The sequence below is a fragment of the Oryctolagus cuniculus genome, chromosome 4, assembly GCF_051225735.1.
Source record: "Oryctolagus cuniculus isolate XC-2025 breed Fujian yellow rabbit chromosome 4, ASM5122573v1, whole genome shotgun sequence".
NCBI lineage: Eukaryota > Metazoa > Chordata > Mammalia > Lagomorpha > Leporidae > Oryctolagus > Oryctolagus cuniculus.
In genome coordinates this window covers 2,756,613-2,776,474 of record NC_142870.1, presented here as the reverse complement: position 1 = coordinate 2,776,474, position 19,862 = coordinate 2,756,613, and the positions used below count along the sequence as shown (strand labels likewise).

The 19,862-nt window shown below is 68.8% G+C and overlaps 1 protein-coding gene across 8 annotated transcripts; it reads right to left on the bottom strand.

Annotated features, from left to right (window-relative positions):
* Nucleotides 1-4,763: 4,763 nt before the first annotated feature.
* Nucleotides 4,764-17,383, bottom strand: CBS (cystathionine beta-synthase). Of its 8 annotated transcripts, none has more exons than XM_051829933.3 (17): nucleotides 17,260-17,383; nucleotides 14,866-15,083; nucleotides 12,029-12,135; nucleotides 10,915-11,049; nucleotides 10,608-10,687; nucleotides 10,387-10,521; nucleotides 10,094-10,163; nucleotides 9,369-9,460; nucleotides 8,725-8,850; nucleotides 8,487-8,571; nucleotides 7,889-7,994; nucleotides 7,136-7,213; nucleotides 6,680-6,814; nucleotides 6,326-6,434; nucleotides 5,835-5,919; nucleotides 5,557-5,598; nucleotides 4,764-5,012 (listed from the first exon to the last, which is right to left on the bottom strand). In XM_051829933.3, the coding sequence occupies exons 2-17, from the start codon at nucleotides 15,072-15,074 to the stop codon at nucleotides 4,909-4,911; spliced, it is 1,698 nt and encodes a 565-aa protein (XP_051685893.3). In that variant the 5' UTR covers nucleotides 15,075-15,083; nucleotides 17,260-17,383; the 3' UTR covers nucleotides 4,764-4,908.
* Nucleotides 17,384-19,862: the final 2,479 nt, after the last annotated feature.

Here is a 19,862-nt window from a genome sequence, read left to right as displayed (position 1 = left end):
CCCATGTGTTCCGGATCTCCCCTCAGACTCTCGCTTCGCTTCATCAGTCGCTAGTTTTCCCGGAAAAAATCCGAAATGGGTTTTCTGTTGTTTTTATTGTAGTTTTAATGTCATTGATTTGACAGCAGTGAGAAGAAACTGCTGAGTCTGGTCGCCCGTGTTCAGAGGCAGCGCCGTGAGGGTCCCTGGCCCTGCAGAGGGCCCGGTGTCGGGGCTCCGGCACCTGCCGGGGGCTCAGTGCAGCAGCCTGGCGCACGTTGAAAATGCGTCCAAGGTTGCGAGGCGCGTTGTTCTGGGGCGTGGTCGGTGGGTGTGAGGCTCGCCCCGTGGGACCTGCAGGCTCAGCTGGCCCAGGTCCCCACCCTTTGTGGCCAGCCTGTGAAAGGCCGCAGTGGCCGGGATGGGAGTCAGGGGTGGCCGGGTCCCAGCGAGTTTGAAGGGAGCTTTGAGTGGTAGCATCGGCACGAGCTGCTTCGTCGTGTTTACAGAAGGGTTTCTAGAGAAACCGGGGCTGTTTGTAGCATTATGGTTTATATTGTCTCCGTTTTCGTCCAGATCATCCTAACACACGGCAGTCCACGTCTCAAATAAGCTCCTTCCCGCATGCTGACATGTGTCAGCGCAGACCTGGGCTTCCAGGAGGAGGGGCCAGCAGGCTGAATTGCCGGGCAGCCAGAGGGGCAATGGCACAGGGGCTGCTGGGAGCCCCGGGTGGGGAGAGGCCAGAGCAGGTGCAGAGGAGGTCAGGAGCTGGGAGGCCGAGGGCCCCAAGGGCAGTGCCAGATGCCAGGGGAAGGCGACACCTGCGGAACCTTTCTCTGAGCTGGGGGAGGGGCGGGATTCCCGCCAGTCAACCAGTCCATGTCTGGAAATGGGCAGGAAGGACAGGAGTGAGGGGTGGGCCCGCTGTGGGCCGGAGGAGCGATGCTGCGTCCCAGTGTCAGGCCACCGTGAGAGCAGTGGCACCAGGTGTTTGCAGAAACGGAGCCCAGTGACCTGGGACGGGCATTTGGAGAGATCTGGCAGTGTGCCCCGGGAGGGCCCCGTGTCTCGGGTCTGGGTCCGGGTCCACCACTTTTGACTGCTGCTGGTGCCTTGTAGAACAGGGGGAGCCCATGCTGCGACAGGCGGGCGTGGGCACTGGGGGCTTCCAGCAGAGATGCCCCCTCCCCGTTCTTGCTCCCTGCCTGCCCCGTGGTGTCTGCTCCGCCCCCTCCCCACCTCAGCAGGAGGCCGCCTGTTCTCTGCTGGCTTAGCCCAGCCCAGCGAGTCCTGTGCGGCGCAGGGCTCACGCCCACTGCTGGGCAGGCAGGCAGGACCTGGTCCCGGAGGCCTTGTGCCCCTCCTCCAGGCCAGCGGGTCCTCCCCGGGCACTGCACCCTGAGAGCCGCTCTGGCCGCTGCCTGCTCCGGGGCTGTCTCGGCACGCTTGGTGAACTTGAGATGTTTCCTCCGTCCCGTCTAGGGCAGCAGCCCAGGGGACCTGTGCGTCCCTGCCTCCTGGGGGAGCTTGTACCCTCCTTGGCACCTCTTCCACGCGGTGGTCTTACAGCTCACATTCGGGGACCTCGTGTGCCCTCCGTATGACCTCGGCAGAACCTCCACGTGGGCTGGTGGAGAGGGACGCGGCCAGCTCACAGCTGGCGTGGCCTGGGAGGCGCCAGGACTGCACAGCCGGGGCCCTGAGTCCCAGGGAGGCCTGTGGGGCCGGGGGTATTGGGGTGCGGTGGGGTCTTGTCCTGAGCCCCGGAGGGCACCGAGCCCGGCGTCTAAGGCCTCAGACACGGGAACGGGAGGGAAACGGGGCTTGGGAGTCGCTGCTGCGAGCCCCGCGCCGTGCTGGCTTGCGCCGAGGCCTCGGGCTGCTGGTTCTCCAGAGGTGTTTGGGGTCTTGTGGCCGGGGTGCTGCCCACAGGGGCCACAGCCGTGGCCGCAGCCCTGGGGGCCCCGGCTCTTGACACCAGCTGAACAGGGCTACAGGGCGTGAGCGAAGCTGAGGGCTGCCCAGGGCGCACGGAGAGCCGGCACAGCTGTCCCCTGCCACAGCCAGCACCCAGCAGCGACCGGAGCAGGCGTGTGCTGGTGCCGCTCGCCAGGTGTGGCGGTGCACACGCGCGAGGGCAGGTGTGGCCTGGCTTAGGCCACTGGCTCACCGTGGGTGGTATTTATTTATTTATTTATTTTTGACAGGCAGAGTGGACAGTGAGAGAGAGAGACAGAGAGAAAGGTCTTCCTTTGCCGTTGGTTCACCCTCCAATGGCTGCCGCGGCTGGCGAACCGCGCTGATCCGATGGCAGGAGCCAGGAGCCAGGTGCTTTCCTGGTCTCCCATGGGGTGCAGGACCCAAGCACCTGGGCCATCCTCCACTGCACTCCCTGGCCACAGCAGAGAGCTGGCCTGGAAGAGGGGCAACCGGGACAGAATCCGGCGCCCCAACCGGGACTAGAACCTGGTGTGCCAGCGCCGCTAGGCGGAGGATTAGCCTAGTGAGCTGCGGCGCCGGCCTTTTTATTTATTTTTTAAAAGATTTATTTTGAGAGTTACAGAAGACAGAGAGAGGCCCTCCGTCCGCTGGCTCACTCCAGGTGGCCAGAGCTGGGCCAGGCTGAAGCCAGGGGCCAGGAGCTGCATCCCCGCGGGTGCAGGGGCCCGGGCCCTCAGCTGTCCTCCGCTCCCCCAGGCGCGTTAGCAGGAGCTGGGCCAGAAGTGGAGCAGCCAGGACTGGCCCCAGGACCACCACGCTTCTGATGGGCTGAGGCACGGTGGACCTACTGTGCCATGTGCCCTCGGGGTTCTTTCTAGAACTCTCCACAGCACTAAGTGAGCTGGTGGCTGGATCGGCCGGTGCAGTCCACTGGGATGGGATAAACAGCGGCTGGTGCTCAAGCAGCCACACTGGACAATGAGGTAGAAGCCACACAGAGAGGCCTTGGCTCCTGCTGCTGGCTTCACTGGGGCCGGCAGGCGGCGCTGGGGGTGCAGTCCTCGGGGCAGATGGCTATCAGCAGTGGCCTGGGCGCTGTCCCACCCTGGTGCAGACTGTGGCAGGTGGGCCCCTGGCCGTGACGTAGACAGGATGGCGTTCCCAGCCATGGCTGAGGCAGGCTTCTGAATGAGCGCTCAGCCTGCCCCGGGCTCCCCCAGAGGCTGGGTGTGACCCCCTTGTATGCTGCAGGTGCAGGGTCTGGGAGCTGCACGTGTGCGTTGGCGTGCACGCGCCAGGGACTGCTGGGCACCGTGACGCAGGCTGGGTGCCACTCTGTGCGCCTGTGAGCTCGCAGACACCCTCCCCTGCACATGGCCCCAGCGCTGAGCTGATCCCTGGGACACGTGGTGGCTCAGGTCCCACCCTGCCCCGCCCACTGCATTCTGAATGCCTCCCAGGTGGACCTCCCTGCCCCGAGGTAGGCGTGGACTCAGGTCTTGGATCCAGATCAGACTGGCTCAGGGCAGTTTTTTGGGGGGTTGCTGCTGGAAGTGGGACCCCTCGGCCACCCTGTGGGACCCCTCACGACCCACACCGGGGCTGGTGTAGCACACAGGTTAAGCTGCCACATGGGAGGCCCTGGCTCCACTTCCCATCCAGCTCCCTGCTAAGGCTCCCGGGAAGCAGCAGAGGGCGGCCGAGTGCTGCCCCCCACCCCCCACCCCCGCACACGCCTGGGAGACCCGGATGGAGCCCCTGCCTTCAGCCTGGCCACGCGGGGAGTGAACCATTTCCCTCTCCCTCTCTGCCAACTGAATCCTTAAAGGGGAACAAGGACCAAGTGACGCTCACGTCGTAGCCCCCGGGGGCCCTCGGGGCCCTGAGCTGCCGGCACAGAAGCCCGGGCCGGAGCCGACTGCTCGGCAAACCACCAAACAGGACCGCGGCAATCACGGGCAGCTGGGGGCCGCCAGGCTGAGGTCACAGCGACCCAGGGACACTCGGGCCTCCCTGCCGGGAACTGGTCCCACGCACATGCGTGCACATGCACACACACACACGTGCACGTGAACACGCGCACAGGCACAGAGAACCCCTCCCAGTGGGCACCAGGCAGAGCCCCGGAGCTGAGCAGGGGGCGGCCGAAGGTGGCAGGCGAGGACGGCTCTGCAGCCAGGGAGCGGGTGCTTGGAGTCCCACGCGTGTCTGGCACGGCGTGAGTACCTGGCACAGCTAACACGCGAGAGACCCGGCTGAGTGCTCAGCTCCAGCAGGGGCCGGCCCGGGGCAGGTGCTCGGCTATAGCAGGCCCTGTCGAGAGGGCGCTAAGACAGACGGCTGCAGGCGCCAGGGGAGCCGGTGGAGGGCGGGCGTGGGCGGGGCCCAGAGCCGCTGCCATGGGTGACTCCACGGCCCAGGAATTCGGCTCCCGGGGCCACGCCTGGCCCGGCCCAGCTACTGTGTGGGTGAAGACCTGGCTCTCCTTCCAGGTAAGGTGAAGGTCGCTGGAGGGGAACTTTGCAGGCCCTGTGCACTGTGCCGGGAGCTCCTCAGAGAGCCCTGGGTCCTAGGTGCCGCCGTCGCACGTGGCAGGACCCACACCCACGCCTGGCAGGGCCACCTGATGGGGGGGACGTCCCTGGGGACTGGACCCACGTGGTGAGCACACAGCAGCCGAGCGCCACCAAACTGGTCACTCAGAGGTCACGCACGCCCCAGACGGCGGCTCCGACCCACCCAGCCCCAAGGGGCGCAGCTGTCCCCAGAGATGGGACCCAGGCGACCCAGGCTCCCCGAGCGTCCCCGACACCCCGGACGGCCGGATCCGGTCTGAACAGTTCCTCGGTGAGACGTTTTAATAGGAAGCCCGTTCACCAGGATGCCATAAATAGAGCCGTGGGCATGGCCAAGGGTTAACCGGGGGAACCGCAAGACGGGGCCTCGCTCCGCGTGCTGGGGGCCCCCATGCCCAACTCCCACGCGTCACTGCTGGTCCTGCCCCCGGCTGGCCACGAAGTGGAGCAGGTCCATGGCGGTGACCACGCCGAACACCGTCTGCCGTTTGCTGGGCTGCTCGTCGCCGCCGTCTGTGGGGGGGGAACATCGGGCAGCGAGTCAGGAGGTGGCCAGAGCCAGCTGGCGGCCGAGGTCCCCCCCACACCGAGCCCCTGGGGCAGTAGGAGCAGCACCCACAGCCGGGCGGCCCAGAACAGTGGCCAGCAACCTGCGGGCCATACCCGCCCTGGCCCGCTCGGTAGCCAGCTGGTGGACACCACACCGGGCCTTGGATTCTGCTTCCCTGCCGAGCCGGCCCTGGACCATCCCATAGCCCAGGCAGAGGCGCCCGGGGTCGGGGAGACGCTGCCCTCTGGAAACCTGGGGAACAGCCCAGAGACAGGGCCCCAGCACCGGGGGCCGGCCCACAGCCGGGTCACGCCTGCCCAGGACGGGCCAGGAGGTGCGTCCAGGCCTGGGGTCACAGGACGGACTCTCAGGGAAAGTCCACACACCCTCTCCTCTTCCTCACCACGTGCAAACACAAGTACGTGTGAGGCCACGAGGAGGGACCGTCCTACCCATGCTGGAGTCAGACCCCGGCACCCTGGGGAGCGCTGGGCGGGGCGTACGTACCTGCGGGCCCCCCCACCTCTCCTGCCCAGGCCTGGTCCCGTGCTGCAGAGCCAAGGACGGGAGAGGGGTTAGATGGGAGCCCTCGGCCAGGCCAGGCGGGTAGGTGGGGTTGGGACTGGGCCGCAGGGCCCCTCGACTACGCCGTGGGCACTCAGGAGCGCAGCCAGCTCTCCCGGCCGGGAGGCAGCCTCGGGAGCCCCTCTGAGGGGACCAGGGACACAGTCCGCTTCTCCTGGGGCCGCCCTCAGGACCCCCGAGATCACCCCTGCGCCACTTACACTGGATCTGCTCGTGCACCACCAGGGCGAAGTGGTCGGTCTCCAGGATGTGGGAGAGTGCGCCCAGGGTGTCCGTCAGGCGGATCTGTGGGAGGAGCAGCCTGAGCGCCGGCGGCCAGGACGGCGAGGCCGCAGACGGGGACAGGACCCGGGGCCCGTGAGCCTCTCCTAACCCCGGCCACCGTGACGGCCCCGCAGGGCCGAGGATCCGGGTGCCGGCAGCCGCACGGGGTCTGCAGGGGGAGGGAGGGACTTCGTGTCCGGGTGCCAGGCAGGGCAGGAAGCAGCTTTCAGAACCGGTGCATGGCGGCGTGGGGGGCACAGGAGTGGCAAACGCACGGACTCCGGGAAGTGCAGGTGGCAGAGGTGGGGAGAGCCCCATCCCTTCCAGATCTGGGCGGGGCCCGGCAGCGCCTCCGGGGCCCGGCAGAGTCCCGGGCCGGGCACCTCACTCCCCCCGGGAGGCCCTGCACCTGCCGCCAGCGCCACACCTGCTTGAACTGCTTGTAGAGAACCTTGCAGACCTGGTCGGACGGCTGCACCTTCCCGGCGAGCAGGGACGACAGCATGTTCCCCAGGGTCACCATGCCCAGGATCTCTCTGTGGGAGGCACAGGACAGTGCTGGGGGAAGGGCGGCGGGCTCAGCGCCCTGCTGTCCGAGCCCCGACCTCTGAGCCCGACCTCAGGGTGCCCGTCACCCGTCTCCCGGGTGGGACAGGGAGCTGCCACTCAGGGACCAGCCTGGGGTGTGCCCTGGACGTCTTAGGCAGAGCGACCAAGGCCAGCTGTCTGTGGGGCCCCACAGCTGCCCCGTCCAGCGACAGTGGGGGGACCCAGGACTGACCCCGTTTCATCCACCACGGGCGCCTGGTCAAAGCCTTTCTCCCGGAGGATGTCGATGGTGTCGCTGCAGGTGACACCAGGCAGGACGGTCAGCGGGACTGACAGGCTCAGCTCCTGCACCCGCAGGTGCCACCACCTGGGGAGCCAGGGCAGGTGAGACCACTGCCACCAAGGACAGCGGGCAGGTCCCAGGGTCCCCGCGCCAGCGCCCTAACCACACGGGGCAGGTCCGTGTCCCCGCGCCAGCGCCCTAACCACACAGGGCAGGTCCGTGTCCCCACGCCAGCGCCCTAACCACAGTGGGCAGATCCCAGGGTCCCCGCGCCAGCACCCTAACCACACGGGGCAGGTCCGTGTCCCTGCGCCAGCGCCCTAACCCCACGGGGCAGGTCCGTGTCCCCGCGCCAGCACCCTAACCCCACGGAGCAGGTCCGTGTCCCCGCGCCAGCGCCCTTACCACGGCCTCTTCACCGAGAGCTCCTCCTCTTCCAGGAAGCCCTTCTGCAGCATCCACCTGTCACTCAGGAACTTGGACCTGCAGGGGCGGGCACCGAGGCCTCACAGGGCGTCCGTGGTGGCCTCTGACCACGCGGAGGGAAGAGGCCCCAGACAGCTGGCCAGGGGCTCCAGGGAGAGGCCTGAGGGTCACAGATGAACAAGGGTCCCCCACCCCCTGGTTCTCAAGCCCTCTCTGCAGGCCTGGGTGGTCTCTGTCCTGAAAGGTAGGGCAAGGTCCAGCAAAGCGGGGAGCAGGCGTGGCCACACAATAGCCTGGGCACGTGAGCGCTGGGCTCACACCGTGCACCTGCGTGCTGGGCTCACACCGTGCACCTGCGTGCTGGGCTCCGGGGCAGGCTCGGGGCCCCCGCGCCAGCAGGACCAAGGCCATTGTCCCGGGAGCCTGGACTTGAGCACACTGGGCCCTAGGGGATGCCGGCCTGGCTGCCCGGCCCGCACGCCTCCAGCCCAGGCGAGCACCTGAGCGAGCGGGTGGGGTGAGTGAACAGGAGGCGTCACCAGGACTCAGCTTGGGTGTTGCCTGGGCCCCGGAAACCTCAGCAGAGTGCGGGGGACGGGGCCCCCAGGGGCAGGGGCTGCAGCAGGGAGTCGTGCCATCACCATGGAAACACCCAAGCCCCACAGTGGGGCAAGGCGGGTGACAAGACACGGGGGCCCCCAAGCCAGGAGGGCCCCTGGCTGAAGCTCTTACATGTAGTTCCGCACGGAGTCGGGCAGGATGACCACGCAGCGCTGACCCTCCTGCAGCTCCTGGGCGGCTTTCACGGCCACGGCCACTGCGCTGCCGGCACTGCCACCTGCCGAGGCACGTCAGTCAGACCCCTCCCCGTGAGTGCACGCGTGTGCCCGGGGAGAACGGCCCAGCATGTACGTGTGCACACGCATGCACACGTGGAGGGCCCAGCACACTCGGGGAGGGTCCCGGGGCGTCCCCTTGGAGTTCCCGCCTGCTCAGAGGCGTGGCCAACCCTCACGGCAGAAACACAGCCTGGAACCACGTGGGCTTCTGCTCAGCCAGGGCTGGGCCCGTACCCGGGCCGGGGCCTGCGTCTCAGCTGCCCACAGCCGCCCCACATGACAGGTGACGCCGGGCCCCACTCCCTAACCCAGAGACGGAGGCTCCCAGAGCTGCCGCCCGGCCCGGCCCGGCCCGGCCCTTGGAGCCTCGCGTCCTCCTGGCCCACCCTGGAACAGGACGGTGCTGGCAGGGCAGCTCAAAACCCCGCCCCCGGCAGGTGACCCTGCCGGCTGCCCTGAGGCCCGCGGCCCCGCCCTGCCCCCACACCCACCGCACAGCAGCCCCTCCTGCGCGATCAGCATGCGGGCGAAGGCGAAGGCCTCCTTGTCGGTGCTCTTGAACCACCTGTCCACCACCTGCGGCAGACCGTCCCGGCGGTCAGCGTGGCACAGAGGCCGCCATCCCAGCAGCCACCGGCTCTGCGCCAGCTGCCCCGGCGGCCCCTCCCTCCCCAGGGGGGCCCGGTGCCCTGTCCCGATAGCCGGGGTCCCGGCTGGGGCCCCACACACCGTCCGGTCGAGCACGGTGGGGATGAAGTCGTAGCCGATGCCCTCCACCTCGTAGGCCGTCACCTCCGTCTGGTTCAGCTCCTCCGGCTCCGCCAGGATGGAGCCCTCGGGGTCCACGCCGATGATCTGCAGAGGGGGCAGCCTCAGGCCCCGCCCTCGGCCTGCGGGGCCCCGCCCACAGCACACAGGTGCACAACCCCAGAACCTGACTGAAGCCAGCAGCCGGGGAGGAGCGGGCGGAGGCCTTGCCCCTGGAGCGCCCCCTGCAGGGCCCCCAGCCGGCGCTCGGGGAGGCGGGCGGCACGGGCACTGGCCTCTTCCTGGGGGCAGTGTCAGGGCCACAGGGAGGAAGTGGGCACTTCCGGGAGCCCCTCCCAGCTCTCTCAGACCCGGTGGGACCCTGCCCCAGGCTGGGAGCCTCTGGGCTGATCGTGGGGGGCCGTCACAGGGCACAGCCTCCCAGCCCAGGAAGCCCCTCTAGGCCACGCTGTGGGCGACCCCGGCCCTGGCGCGCGGCCACCGAGATGCTGTGTTGCTTTGCCTTGCTGAGCAGTGTCCGTGTAACGCAGGCGCACGTCACAGTGAGACGGCGCGGGCGTGGCTGTGCCGGGAGCGAGGCCTCCTGGGTCCCGCCTGCCGCTCACCTGGCATCCCGGGCACTTCTCCTTCAGCTTCCTGGCGATGCCCGTGATGGTGCCGCCCGTGCCCGCCGAGGCCACCAGCATGTCCAGCTTCCCTGGGGAGGGGGGACCAGCCTCAAGCCACATCCGGCCACATCCGGCCACACCTGGCTCAGCCCAACCAGGGCAGGCGACAAAGGCGGGCTTCCCGCCACCCCTCCCGGCAGAATGCACAGAGGCCGGGCGCCCACGGGGAGGGCGCGGGCAGAGGCAGGGTCTCCACGGCTGGGTCCCCGGCTGGGGATTCGTGGATGAGGAGGGCAGAGGAGCTCAATCCCTCGGGCTGTGGCTCAGAGCTGCCGGGCCGGGACTGTGGGGGGCCAGCGCCAGGGCGAGCCACGCCGACATGGGACCGCAGCCGCCCGGCACGACTCTCACAGTGAGGCCAGCCGGGCAAAGCCTGGGCACAGGACGGGGCTGAGCCAGAGCCAAGGCAGGAAGCCAGGCGCCCCACCCCCACTGTGGCTGCGGTGCCCGGGAGGGGAGTGGTCCCGAGCCTCGGGCCGTGTGCAGAGCCAGCCAGGCACCACCGCCCCCACTGACCCCGGTGCCCAGGCAGAGCTCAGCCGAGCTACCGGACACGCTCGGGGCTGGAGCAGAGATGGCCGTGCCCGGTGCTTGGTGTCACAGGCAGGGGCCACACCAGGGCCACACGCCATGGAGCCGCGGTGGCAGGCGGACGCACGCACCATCACACTGCTGTAGGATCTCCTCGGCCGTGGTGTCGTAGTGAGCCAGTGGGTTGCTGGCGTTGCGGTACTGCGTGGCGAGAGCAGAGCCGTGAGCTGGGCGGACGCCGCGGCCGGGCCAGGGGGCAACTCCGGGGACGCCCCAGCCCCACAGCGCCCGGGTCAGCCCAGTGCCCGTGGGGCAGGGCGGCGCTTGTGCCCAGGTGGAGCCAGCCAGGCCGCCCTGGGGGACACGCGGACACGGAATGCACGGCTCGGCCCACCGACCACCGGGCGGGCTCCCCGCCCCTCACCTGGTCTAGGATGTGTGAATTGGGAATTTCCTGCTTGAGCCGCCACGCCACGCCGACGTGGGACTCGGGGGAGTCGAACCGCGCGTTGGTGGGCGTCCTCACAATCTCGGCCCCCAGGGCCCGCAGGACGTCCACCTGCGGTGCGGAGACCACGGCTTCACCGCTGCCCGCCGCCTGCCCTCCCGGGGCCCCTGCCCGAGCCCGCCCTCCCCAGGCCGCACCTTCTCCAGACTCATCTTCTCCGGCATCACGATGATGCATCGGTAGCCCTTGACGGCAGCGGCCAGGGCCAGCCCGATCCCTGGGTGGACAGAGCAGTGAGCGCCGCCCCGCCCCGCCCGCCCACAGCCCGGGCCCCAGCGAGAAGGCGCCGCGGGTTCCATCGCCCCCCCCCCCGCCCCCTCGCCCTCCCCTGCAGGGTGAGCGGGGCGTGCAGGGGAGGCCCCCCGGCTGGCCGGAGCCGGGTGCCCCGGGCGGGGTGCCCCAGGCCCGTTGGGGCCAGCGTCCCCACCGCGGCCCAGCTCGCACCTGTGTTCCCGGACGTGGGCTCAATGATGGTGTCCCCGGGCCTCAGGGTCCCGGCACGCTCGGCGTCCTCGATCATGCGCAGGCTGATGCGGTCTTTGACGCTGCCGCCCGCGTTGAAGAACTCACACTTGGCCACTGCACCAGGGACGACCATGAGGGCCTGAAAGCCACCTCCTCCTCGCTCCCACTCCCACCTGGGCACCCCCCAGCAGCTCCTGCCCCCACCCCCAAGGCCACTGAGCGTGAGAGGACACCCGGGAGCCCCGCGCGGGCACGGCTGGGAAACGCGGGGCCGGGGTCCCCTGGGGTCAGACCCCTGAGGCAGGGTCTCCTCCCCCTGTCCCCGCAGCCATGGGCCGCGCCTGCTTTCTCAAAGGAGGGGGTTCTGGGCTGCAGCCACCAGGAGCGGCCTGTGAAAGCCACACAGAGCCAGGTGGAGGTGTCCCCTGCTGGGAGTGACTGATGCAGAAGACACCACTCTGGCCAGCCCAGCGGGAGGCCTTTGTGCCTCCCCGGGCCTTGGGCTGTCGCTCTGTAAAATGGGCACATCCGAGGCCCCGCTTGCTCAGGCGCTAGGGGGTGGTCTCTGTCCCCTCAGGCAGGTGCGGAGCAGGCCCCGGTGGTGGCGCCTGGGGATCTTGGGGAAGGCGGCTGCTCTGGCCCGGCCCGGGCTCCCCAGCAGGGCCAGGGGAGGACACGGCACCCCTTCCCCAGAGAAGGGCGACCCGGCCGGTGACCGCCTCGGAGCAGAGATGCCACGCTGAGCTGCTCCCTCCCGGCCGCCCAGGGCCTGTGCGGGGAGGGGAGGCAGGCGGTGGTCACGAGCCCCCTCACCTCGTGTAGCTCAGAGGAGACCCCCGGCCTCCGTGTCCACCAGGACCGGGCCGGCCCACACCTGCCAGGAGTCCACCAGTGCTGGGGGCTGGGAGTGGCCGGACCCAGCCGGGCGAGACCCCCCCAAAACCTTCTGACCTGCCCGCCTCCCGCTCAGACCCGCCCGCTGAGCTTGCCTGTCCCGGCCGCTGGCTCTGCCACACAGCACCTGCTACGCCTGACTGACCGGCCGCTGCCCCGTCCCGGGGTCCAGCCCCTGGGGTCCCCGCCGGGCACTCACAGAGCTCACACTTCAGGCCAAAGTTCTTCCCGATCTTGTTGATCCGCACCATGGGGGTGTCCCCGATTTTCTGGAGAATATCGGGCAAGATTTTTGGCGATTTTGCCCTATAGAGAGAGGGAGGCCAGGATTAGTAGGGACACAAATCCGGAGCCGGCGGCAAGGCGGGACTCGGGTGCGGTTACACACCTGTGACACGTGTGCTCATGCCAGAAACGCACACGCACCACACACGCACCTCGAAGCCTACAAAGCCCAAACCGTGCCCTGGTCTAGTTCAGGTGTTGTAGCCACTCCAGCCACCAGGCCAGGTCCCGGGGTTGGACGTGAACTTGGGTCCCGCGCCGACGGCGACAGGGCAGGTACAGAGAATTGCTCGGTGTCTCAGGTCACTCCCCAGTCGAGAGGTTAAACCCTGCAGGCGGGCTGCGGCCGGAGGGTTTGGGCCCCGTGGCCTGGTCCGAGTCTCGGCTCCCCACCTTGATCCAGCGCCCTGGCAAGGTGCACCTGGGAGGCAGTGATGACGGCCGGAGCGCTTGGCCCCTGCCGCCGTGTGGGAGACCCGGATGGAGCTCGTGGCTTTCACCTTGAGCCTCGCGCAGCCCAGCTGTCGCAGGCGCAGGGGAGTGACCAACAGGCGGGACATCCGTCTCTCCTCCTGCCCCACCCCCTCTTTTCTTTCTAAAGACGTATTTGGAAGGAAGAGTTACAGAGCGAGGGACACACGGAGAGCGCTTCCATCCACTGGTTCACTGCCCAGATGCTTGCAACAGCTGAGGCTGGGCCAAAGCCAGCAGAGAGCTGGATGGGAAGTGGAGCAGCCGGGACTCAACCGGCGCCCACATGGGAGGCGGGCACTGCAGGTGGCGGCTTTACCTGCTACGCCACAGCGCTGCGCTTGGGCCCCTGCACCCACGTAGAGACCCCGATGAAGCTCCTGGCTTCGGGAGTGAACCAGCAGAGGGAAGACTTCTGTCTCTCTGTGCCGTTCAAATGAAAATAAGTATTTTTTAAAAAACCCAAAAAACTAAGTTCTGACTCCGGCAGGGCCCCCAGGCCTCTGGCCAGCAGCCTGTGGCAGTCACCCCAAGGGACTCCCAGGTCCCTGGACCTCAGAGGCCAGGCCAGGTACAGGTCACAGTGGGGCCGGGCCAGGTGCAGGACCCAGTGGGGCCGGGCCAGGTACAGGTCACAGTGGGGCCGGGGCCAGGTGCAGGACCCAGTGGGGCCGGGGTCAGGTACAGGACCCAGTGGGGCCAGGCCAGGTACAGGACCCAGTGAGGCCGGGCCAGGTACAGGACCCAGTGGGGCCGGGCCAGGTACAGGACCCAGTGGGGCCAGGCTGGGGCCGGGGCCGGGCACCCCCCCAGCAGCTCCTCCACAGGCAAGATGGGCCGTGTGCTCTGCCAGAGGGCCGGGGCCTGACCTGCCACCCTCCTGGGGACGCTCCAGCCACCTCGGCCTCAGGACCCATGGGTGCTGCCCGCCCTCAGCGCCCACTGGGCCCGGCCTCACCTCTCCCACCCCAGCGAGCGCCCCCGGGGGGCTGGGGAGGCGGGGCAGGAATGCACATTCCAGGGTGGGAGGGAGAGGCCGCCTCAGGCCCAGGCAGGACTTGTTCCTGCCCGCTCCTCTCCTAGGCATGACCTCATGCCCGCTGGCCCTGGGTCAGAAACCAGGCAGAGAGCGCCTGACCCCCGCCTGGGAGCTGCCCAGCTGCCCCAGGGCCGAGCCCCGCAGGAGAACCGAGTGTACAGGGGCCAGGAGTCTGCTTGGCTCAGCCTCCGGGCAACTTAGCCCAACGCCCCCGCCCCCACCCCAGCAGGGCCGGCCCCTCCCCACCAGGACTCTCTGGCCCAAGCCCTGCGGGCCCCAGGCCCCCTCCTGCAGGGAGCCCTGGTGACCAACGTCCCCTCCGGCGGGCTGGGCTCTGCGGTGCGGTCCTCCCGCCATGTCTCCTGAGTAGGGTGAGGCCAGCCAGGCAGGACCAGGTGCAGCCCGCCCCCACCCCTGCGGCCTCTCCCGGCTCCGGTCCAGCTGGCCAGCTGCCCACTCGGCCTCTCGGGCGCCCAGGGCTGGGATCCACTCACGCCCGGAGCTTCCGGGTTCACAGATTTCCAGCCCTTTTATTGGCCCCCTTGGGAGCGCCACACAATGAGCCCTGACTCAGTACCCGTCCCATCGGCACAAGCACCGGCCTCACGGCACGCAGGGTCCCCCAGCCCCAGGCTTGACAACCCAGCCAACGAGGGCCACTTTTTAAAAAGACTCACAACTCCAAAAAGCCTGTCCTTGATGGGCTTCGAGACGACCCCAAGGAAACAAATCGAAGGCCAGTGATCCCCAGGGGAGCGAGCCCCGGCCGGTGTCTTTCCCATCGATGGCTGCCCTGCGCCCAGAGGGCACGAGGTAGCGGTGAGCCTGCTGCCACCTGTACCGCTTCCCACGGCCGGTGCTTGGCACGAGGTAGCGTGAACACCCGTCCACCCCAGAGCGGTGGTTAACTGGTCCAGCCGTGTCTGGCCACAGAGAGGCAGCGAGGGACCCAGCCAGAGCAGGAAGGCACAGCCGAAGCCTTGGGCTCACCTCCGGTCACTCCCAGACCGCGACTTGGGCACTCACGCTGCTTTGTTCAGCAAATATTTATATGGCGCGCCCAGTCTTGCTGGCCGCTGACGTGGGTACCGGCCTCGGCGTGAACAGGCCTCCAGCTGGCGAGCCTCAGCTCACCAGCACCCGGACCACTGTGAGGGGCCCACGCCCCAGCCGGCCACCCCCCTCCCCCGCCCCGGCCCAACCCCAGCCCACCCACCACGTGGCCAAGAGCAGGGACTCACAGGGCTGCGTGCTGGTGTGGGGAGTCGGCGACAGGCCGGCCCAGCTCCCAGGTACACCTGCTTGGGACATCCGGCCGGATCCACACGCGCTCCGGGGCATCCTTGTTCCCGGGGGGTCTCTGGTCCAGGCTCCTGTCCGAGCCCTGGGCCCCCGAGAGGTGGGGGCAGCCAGTGGGCCCCTCTCCTGCCTGGGCTGTCTCGGAAGGCATTGCTGGGATCTGACAGAGGGAGGAGGGACGCCGGTTCAGGCTTGGAAAGTGCTGGATCTGGCGGAGGCAGTGCCTGGCCCGCCAGAGGCGGGCACCCCTCAAGCCCGCCCACTAAGAGCAGGCGTGCGGACGCGGGCTGCAGCTGCTGCACCGACCACGGTTTGGCTGATTCTCAAGAAGTTAAACATAGAACTCACACGAGGCCCAGCAATCCGCCTCGCGGGCACCGTTCCAGAAAGCCGCCGGTGGGCATCTGCACACCCGTGCGTAGGCCACCCCGGCCCCCACCCGCAGGGATGGACAAGCCCAGTGCGCCCGTCCACAGGGGAGCTCTATGTAACCACGGAAAGGAATGGACTTGTGGCCGGGCGCTGCCGTGGGTGAGCGCCGAGGACCGCATGCTAAGCCAGCCACTCCCTAGACGTGCACACACCGCGGGGCTCCACGTCACGTGTCCTGCCCCAGCGGCCCCGGGGGCGGGGGCGCCCCTGCACAGAGCTCTGGGGTTTGACAAGGAAGTCTCCATCGCTGGGAAGGCATTTAACGCCTTTGACCTTCATGCTCACAGATGGCTAGGGTGGCCAGCCCCGTGCTACCCTCATCGGACTCACAGGTCACAAAGCTGCCGTGCACCTAAGCCAGATGGACCAAAAGGAAGAGAGGAGGGAGGGGAGAGGGGTGCGCGGCCAGGTGCGCCCTGTCCGGCGGCACCTGGGGCACAGGAGACACCCCCTCCTCTCCAGAGGCCAGGGCTGGTCGCAGCCGCTGCCCAGCCTCCCGTGGACACTAAACAGGCGCCCAGGCCACGGCTAAGACAGCAGCTGTCGCCCCCTGCGTGAGGACGGGCAGAGGGAGGGAGCCAGAGCTCAGCACGTGGCCGTGTGATTGGCTCATCCCCAGCCCTGGCCCTGGGACCCTCCTGCCCATCCACAGCTGCTCTGTTCAAACGGGTGCCTGGGGCGGCGGCTGGCGGGGGGGCGGCCGCTGGGGTCCCAGCCCCTCCACTTCCAGCCCGGCTCCCTGCTGTGGCCTGGGAGGTAGTGCAAGATGACCCAAGCGCTGGGCCCCTGCACCCACGTGGGAGACCCGGATGGAGCTCCTGGCTCCTGGCTTCCGCCTGGCCCAGCCCTGGCCATCTGGGGCGGGGAGTGAACCAGCAAACAAGCTGTCTCCCTCTGCTTCTCAAATAAATATGCAAATACATATATTTAATGGGTGCCGGAGCCGCCAGGCCCCTTAGGGGATGGGGCAGGGGGCCGGCTCCGGTGGTCTCTGAGCTGAGCGCAGCCCCCACCCGGCCGCCTGCCCTCCAGCCACCTGGGTTTTGCTGGGAAAAGTGTGCACCGGCTCCAGGTGCAATGTTCCTCACCACCCCTTCCCCAACTCCAGGAGCAGGAGAGGCGGCCCCGCCCCGCCCCGCCCCTCCCTCCAGGCCGGCCCGCGCTTCGCCACTCTGCAGGCCCGGCCGAACCTGCCCAGCCTCCCCCAAGGGGCCGGGCTTTGGACCTGTTCTACCGGGGTCGGTGAGGGGAGACGCACCTCCCTCCCGACACCCACCAAGGGCGACCCCGGCCCGTGCACACCTGGCCCTGGCGGTCTCTGCGATGCGGATCCGCTGAGTGCGTGACCTGCCCAGCACCCTGCCCACTCCCACTCCCACTCCGCACGCACGTGCGCCCTAAGGGGCGGGGTCGCCGGGCGCCGTCGTCGGCTCCGGAAGCGCTTGGGCCACCGGGACCCCCGGGGGCACCCCGGGCCTCTGGCCGCGCTCTGACCGCGAGGGCGAGGCCCACGTGGGGCCAGGGAGCCCCCGGCACCTCGGCCGCGGCCCCGCAGGGATCCCGGGGGACACCGCGGGGGGGGGGGCGCCGAGTCCCGGAGCCTCCCGCCGCCCTGCCCCACCGCCCCTGGGGCGCCCCTGCCCTCCACGCGGGACCAGCCCCACGCCCCGGCCCGCGGCCGGGCCACGTGGGCACTCAGCGGGCTGCGCCGCGGCTGGGCCCCGCGGGGCGGGGAGACCTAGCGGCTGGGACACCGGGGCCGAGAGGGGGCCGCTGCCCGGGGCGGGGGGCGCGGCCGGGGGAGCAGCTGCGACTCCGGGCTGCGGCGCGGGCGGGGCGAGTCCGCACCGCAGCCCGGACCGCGTCGTGGGAGGAGGCGGGGGCTTGGCGGGGAGCGGGCTCACCTGCTCGGCGGCGCGGGAGACGAGCCTGGGGTCGGCGGGCGGGCCTGCCCGGCGCGGGAGTGGGCGGGGCGGGGGCGGGGGCGGGCGGAGGCCGCGGCGCCAATCCCCGGGCGCGGAGCGCCGCCCGCCCCCGCCCCGCCCGCCGGCGCCCCTCCCCGCCGCGAGGCCGCCGACTCCCGCCTCCGGCCGCGAAGCCGCGCAGCCACGAACCCAGCCCGTGCCGCCGCGGGCTGCGCCGTCCAGAAGTGCCCCGCGCAGGCCCGCGTGCGGGAGCCGAGGCCACAGAGGCGGCGCTGCCCACCGCGCGGGCCGGACCGCGAGCGCCCGCAGCCGGGGACGGTCCAGGGGGGCGCCGGGCGCGGAGACAGCGGCCTGGGGGGCGGGGCGACCGCGGGGGGGGGCGCCCGCACAGGCGGCGTGGGGCACAGCCCGAAGGGCCACGTCCTGCTGGGGCTCTGGCCGCACCCCGCAGGGAGGGAGGGGGTGTCCCCAGGGCCCCAGGCCAAGGCCGAGTCTGGATTTTTGCCAAAGTGAGGTGGGGGCCACGGAAGCTGCCCCCAGTTGTGTGTGGTTTGTTTGTTTGTTTGTTTCGAATTAATTTATTTATTTGAAAGGCAGAGAGAACGCTCCATCTGCTGGCTCGCTCCCCAGATGGTGGCAGTGGCTGAGACTGGGCCAGGGCCAGCCAGGGGCTTCCCCCGGGTCTCCCACGCGGGTGCAGGGGCCCAAGGACTTGGCCATCGTCCACTGCTCTCCCAGGCCACAGCAGAGAGCTGGATCGGAAGTGGAGCAGCCGGGACTGGAACCGGCACCGCAGGTGGAGGCTTAGCCTTCCCTACCACAGCATCGCCCCCTAACGTGTGTCTTAAGGAATGCAAATCTGTGGCGATTCCCCCTGCACCTGGTGAGCCTGGTGAGAGCGCCCCAGCCCCACCCCGAGCGCCCCCCAGGGCATCAGTTAAACATCCAGGTGCTCCCCCAACCTCAGGGCATTCAGGACAGGCAGGATGGACCCCGCGCTCAGCTGGGACCCCAGCCCAGCCCCAGCCCCTGCTGAGACCCCAGCCCCCAGCCCCAGCCCCCAGCCCCTGCTGAGACCCCAGCCCCAGCCCCTGCTGTGACCCCAGCCCAGCCCCCAGCCCCTGCTGTGACCTCAGCCCTGTGACCTCAGCCCCCATGACCTCGGCTCCCGTGACCTCAGCCCCGTGACCTCAGCCCCGTGACCTCGGCTCCCGTGACTTCAGTTCCTGTTGTGTGGACAGGCACACAGGTTAAAATGGATTAGCTTTGTGGGCTGGAAGACCACGCCTTCACCACGCCCCTGAGTGACCTCACGCCCCTACCTGGCCACAGCTGAGCGTCCACCGCCAATCAGGTTCATTAACCGCTCCCCTTGGAGGCCCTGTCCTCCTTTTTCCTTGCCCTGGCCTCTTGCCTGGAGGGGACTGAGCCTCCCCGGCCGTGGCCTTGCGCCACCCACCCCATGCTTCCTGGCCTAGGTGCTCCTCCACGGGGCTGGTTCCTGGTGCCCGGTGTGAACCCAGATTCCCCCTCTCTCCTGGCCTAGGTGCTCCTCCACGGGGCTGGTTGCTGGTGCCCGGTGTGAACCCAGATTCCCCCCTCTCCCCTGGCCTAGGTGCTCCTCCACGGGGCTGGTTCCTGGTGCCCGGTGTGAACCCAGATTCCCCCCTCTCTCCTGGCCTAGGTGCTCCTCCACGGGGCTGGTTCCTGGTGCCCGGTGTGAACCCAGATTCCCCCCTCTCTCCTGGCCTAGGTGCTCCTCCACGGGGCTGGTTCCTGGTGCCCGGTGTGAACCCAGATTCCCCCTCTCTCCTGGCCTAGGTGCTCCTCCACGGGGCTGGTTCCTGGTGCCCGGTGTGAACCCAGATTCCCCCTCTCTCCTGGCCTAGGTGCTCCTCCACGGGGCTGGTTGCTGGTGCCCGGTGTGAACCCAGATTCCCCCCTCTCTCCTGGCCTAGGTGCTCCTCCACGGGGCTGGTTCCTGGTGCCCGGTGTGAACCCAGATTCCCCCCTCTCTCCTGGCCTAGGTGCTCCTCCACGGGGCTGGTTCCTGGTGCCCGGTGTGAACCCAGATTCCCCCCTCTCTCCTGGCCTAGGTGCTCCTCCACGGGGCTGGTTCCTGGTGCCCGGTGTGAACCCAGATTCCCCCTCTCTCCTGGCCTAGGTGCTCCTCCACGGGGCTGGTTCCTGGTGCCCGGTGTGAACCCAGATTCCCCCTCTCTCCTGGCCTAGGTGCTCCTCCACGGGGCTGGTTGCTGGTGCCCGGTGTGAACCCAGATTCCCCCTCTCGTAGATAAAGCCCTCACTCTCACTCTCCCGTGCTTGTTTCTCAAATAAAAGCTTACAGTGTACCACGCTGCCTCGGCCACCTGTGCCAGTATTCAGAGTTCTTCTCTGAATGTTAGGAAGAACCCACACGGCTCATTAATGCTGGGGATTATTAAGAAGGATATGCTGATACCGTGTGGCACCCCAGATGGGACTTTGGGGGACTCTACGGGGCTCCATTTCGATGTATATTTTAGGGGCCAAATTCCGATATCACTGTGACCGCAGCTAGGTGGAGGTTAGGTAGGAGTCAG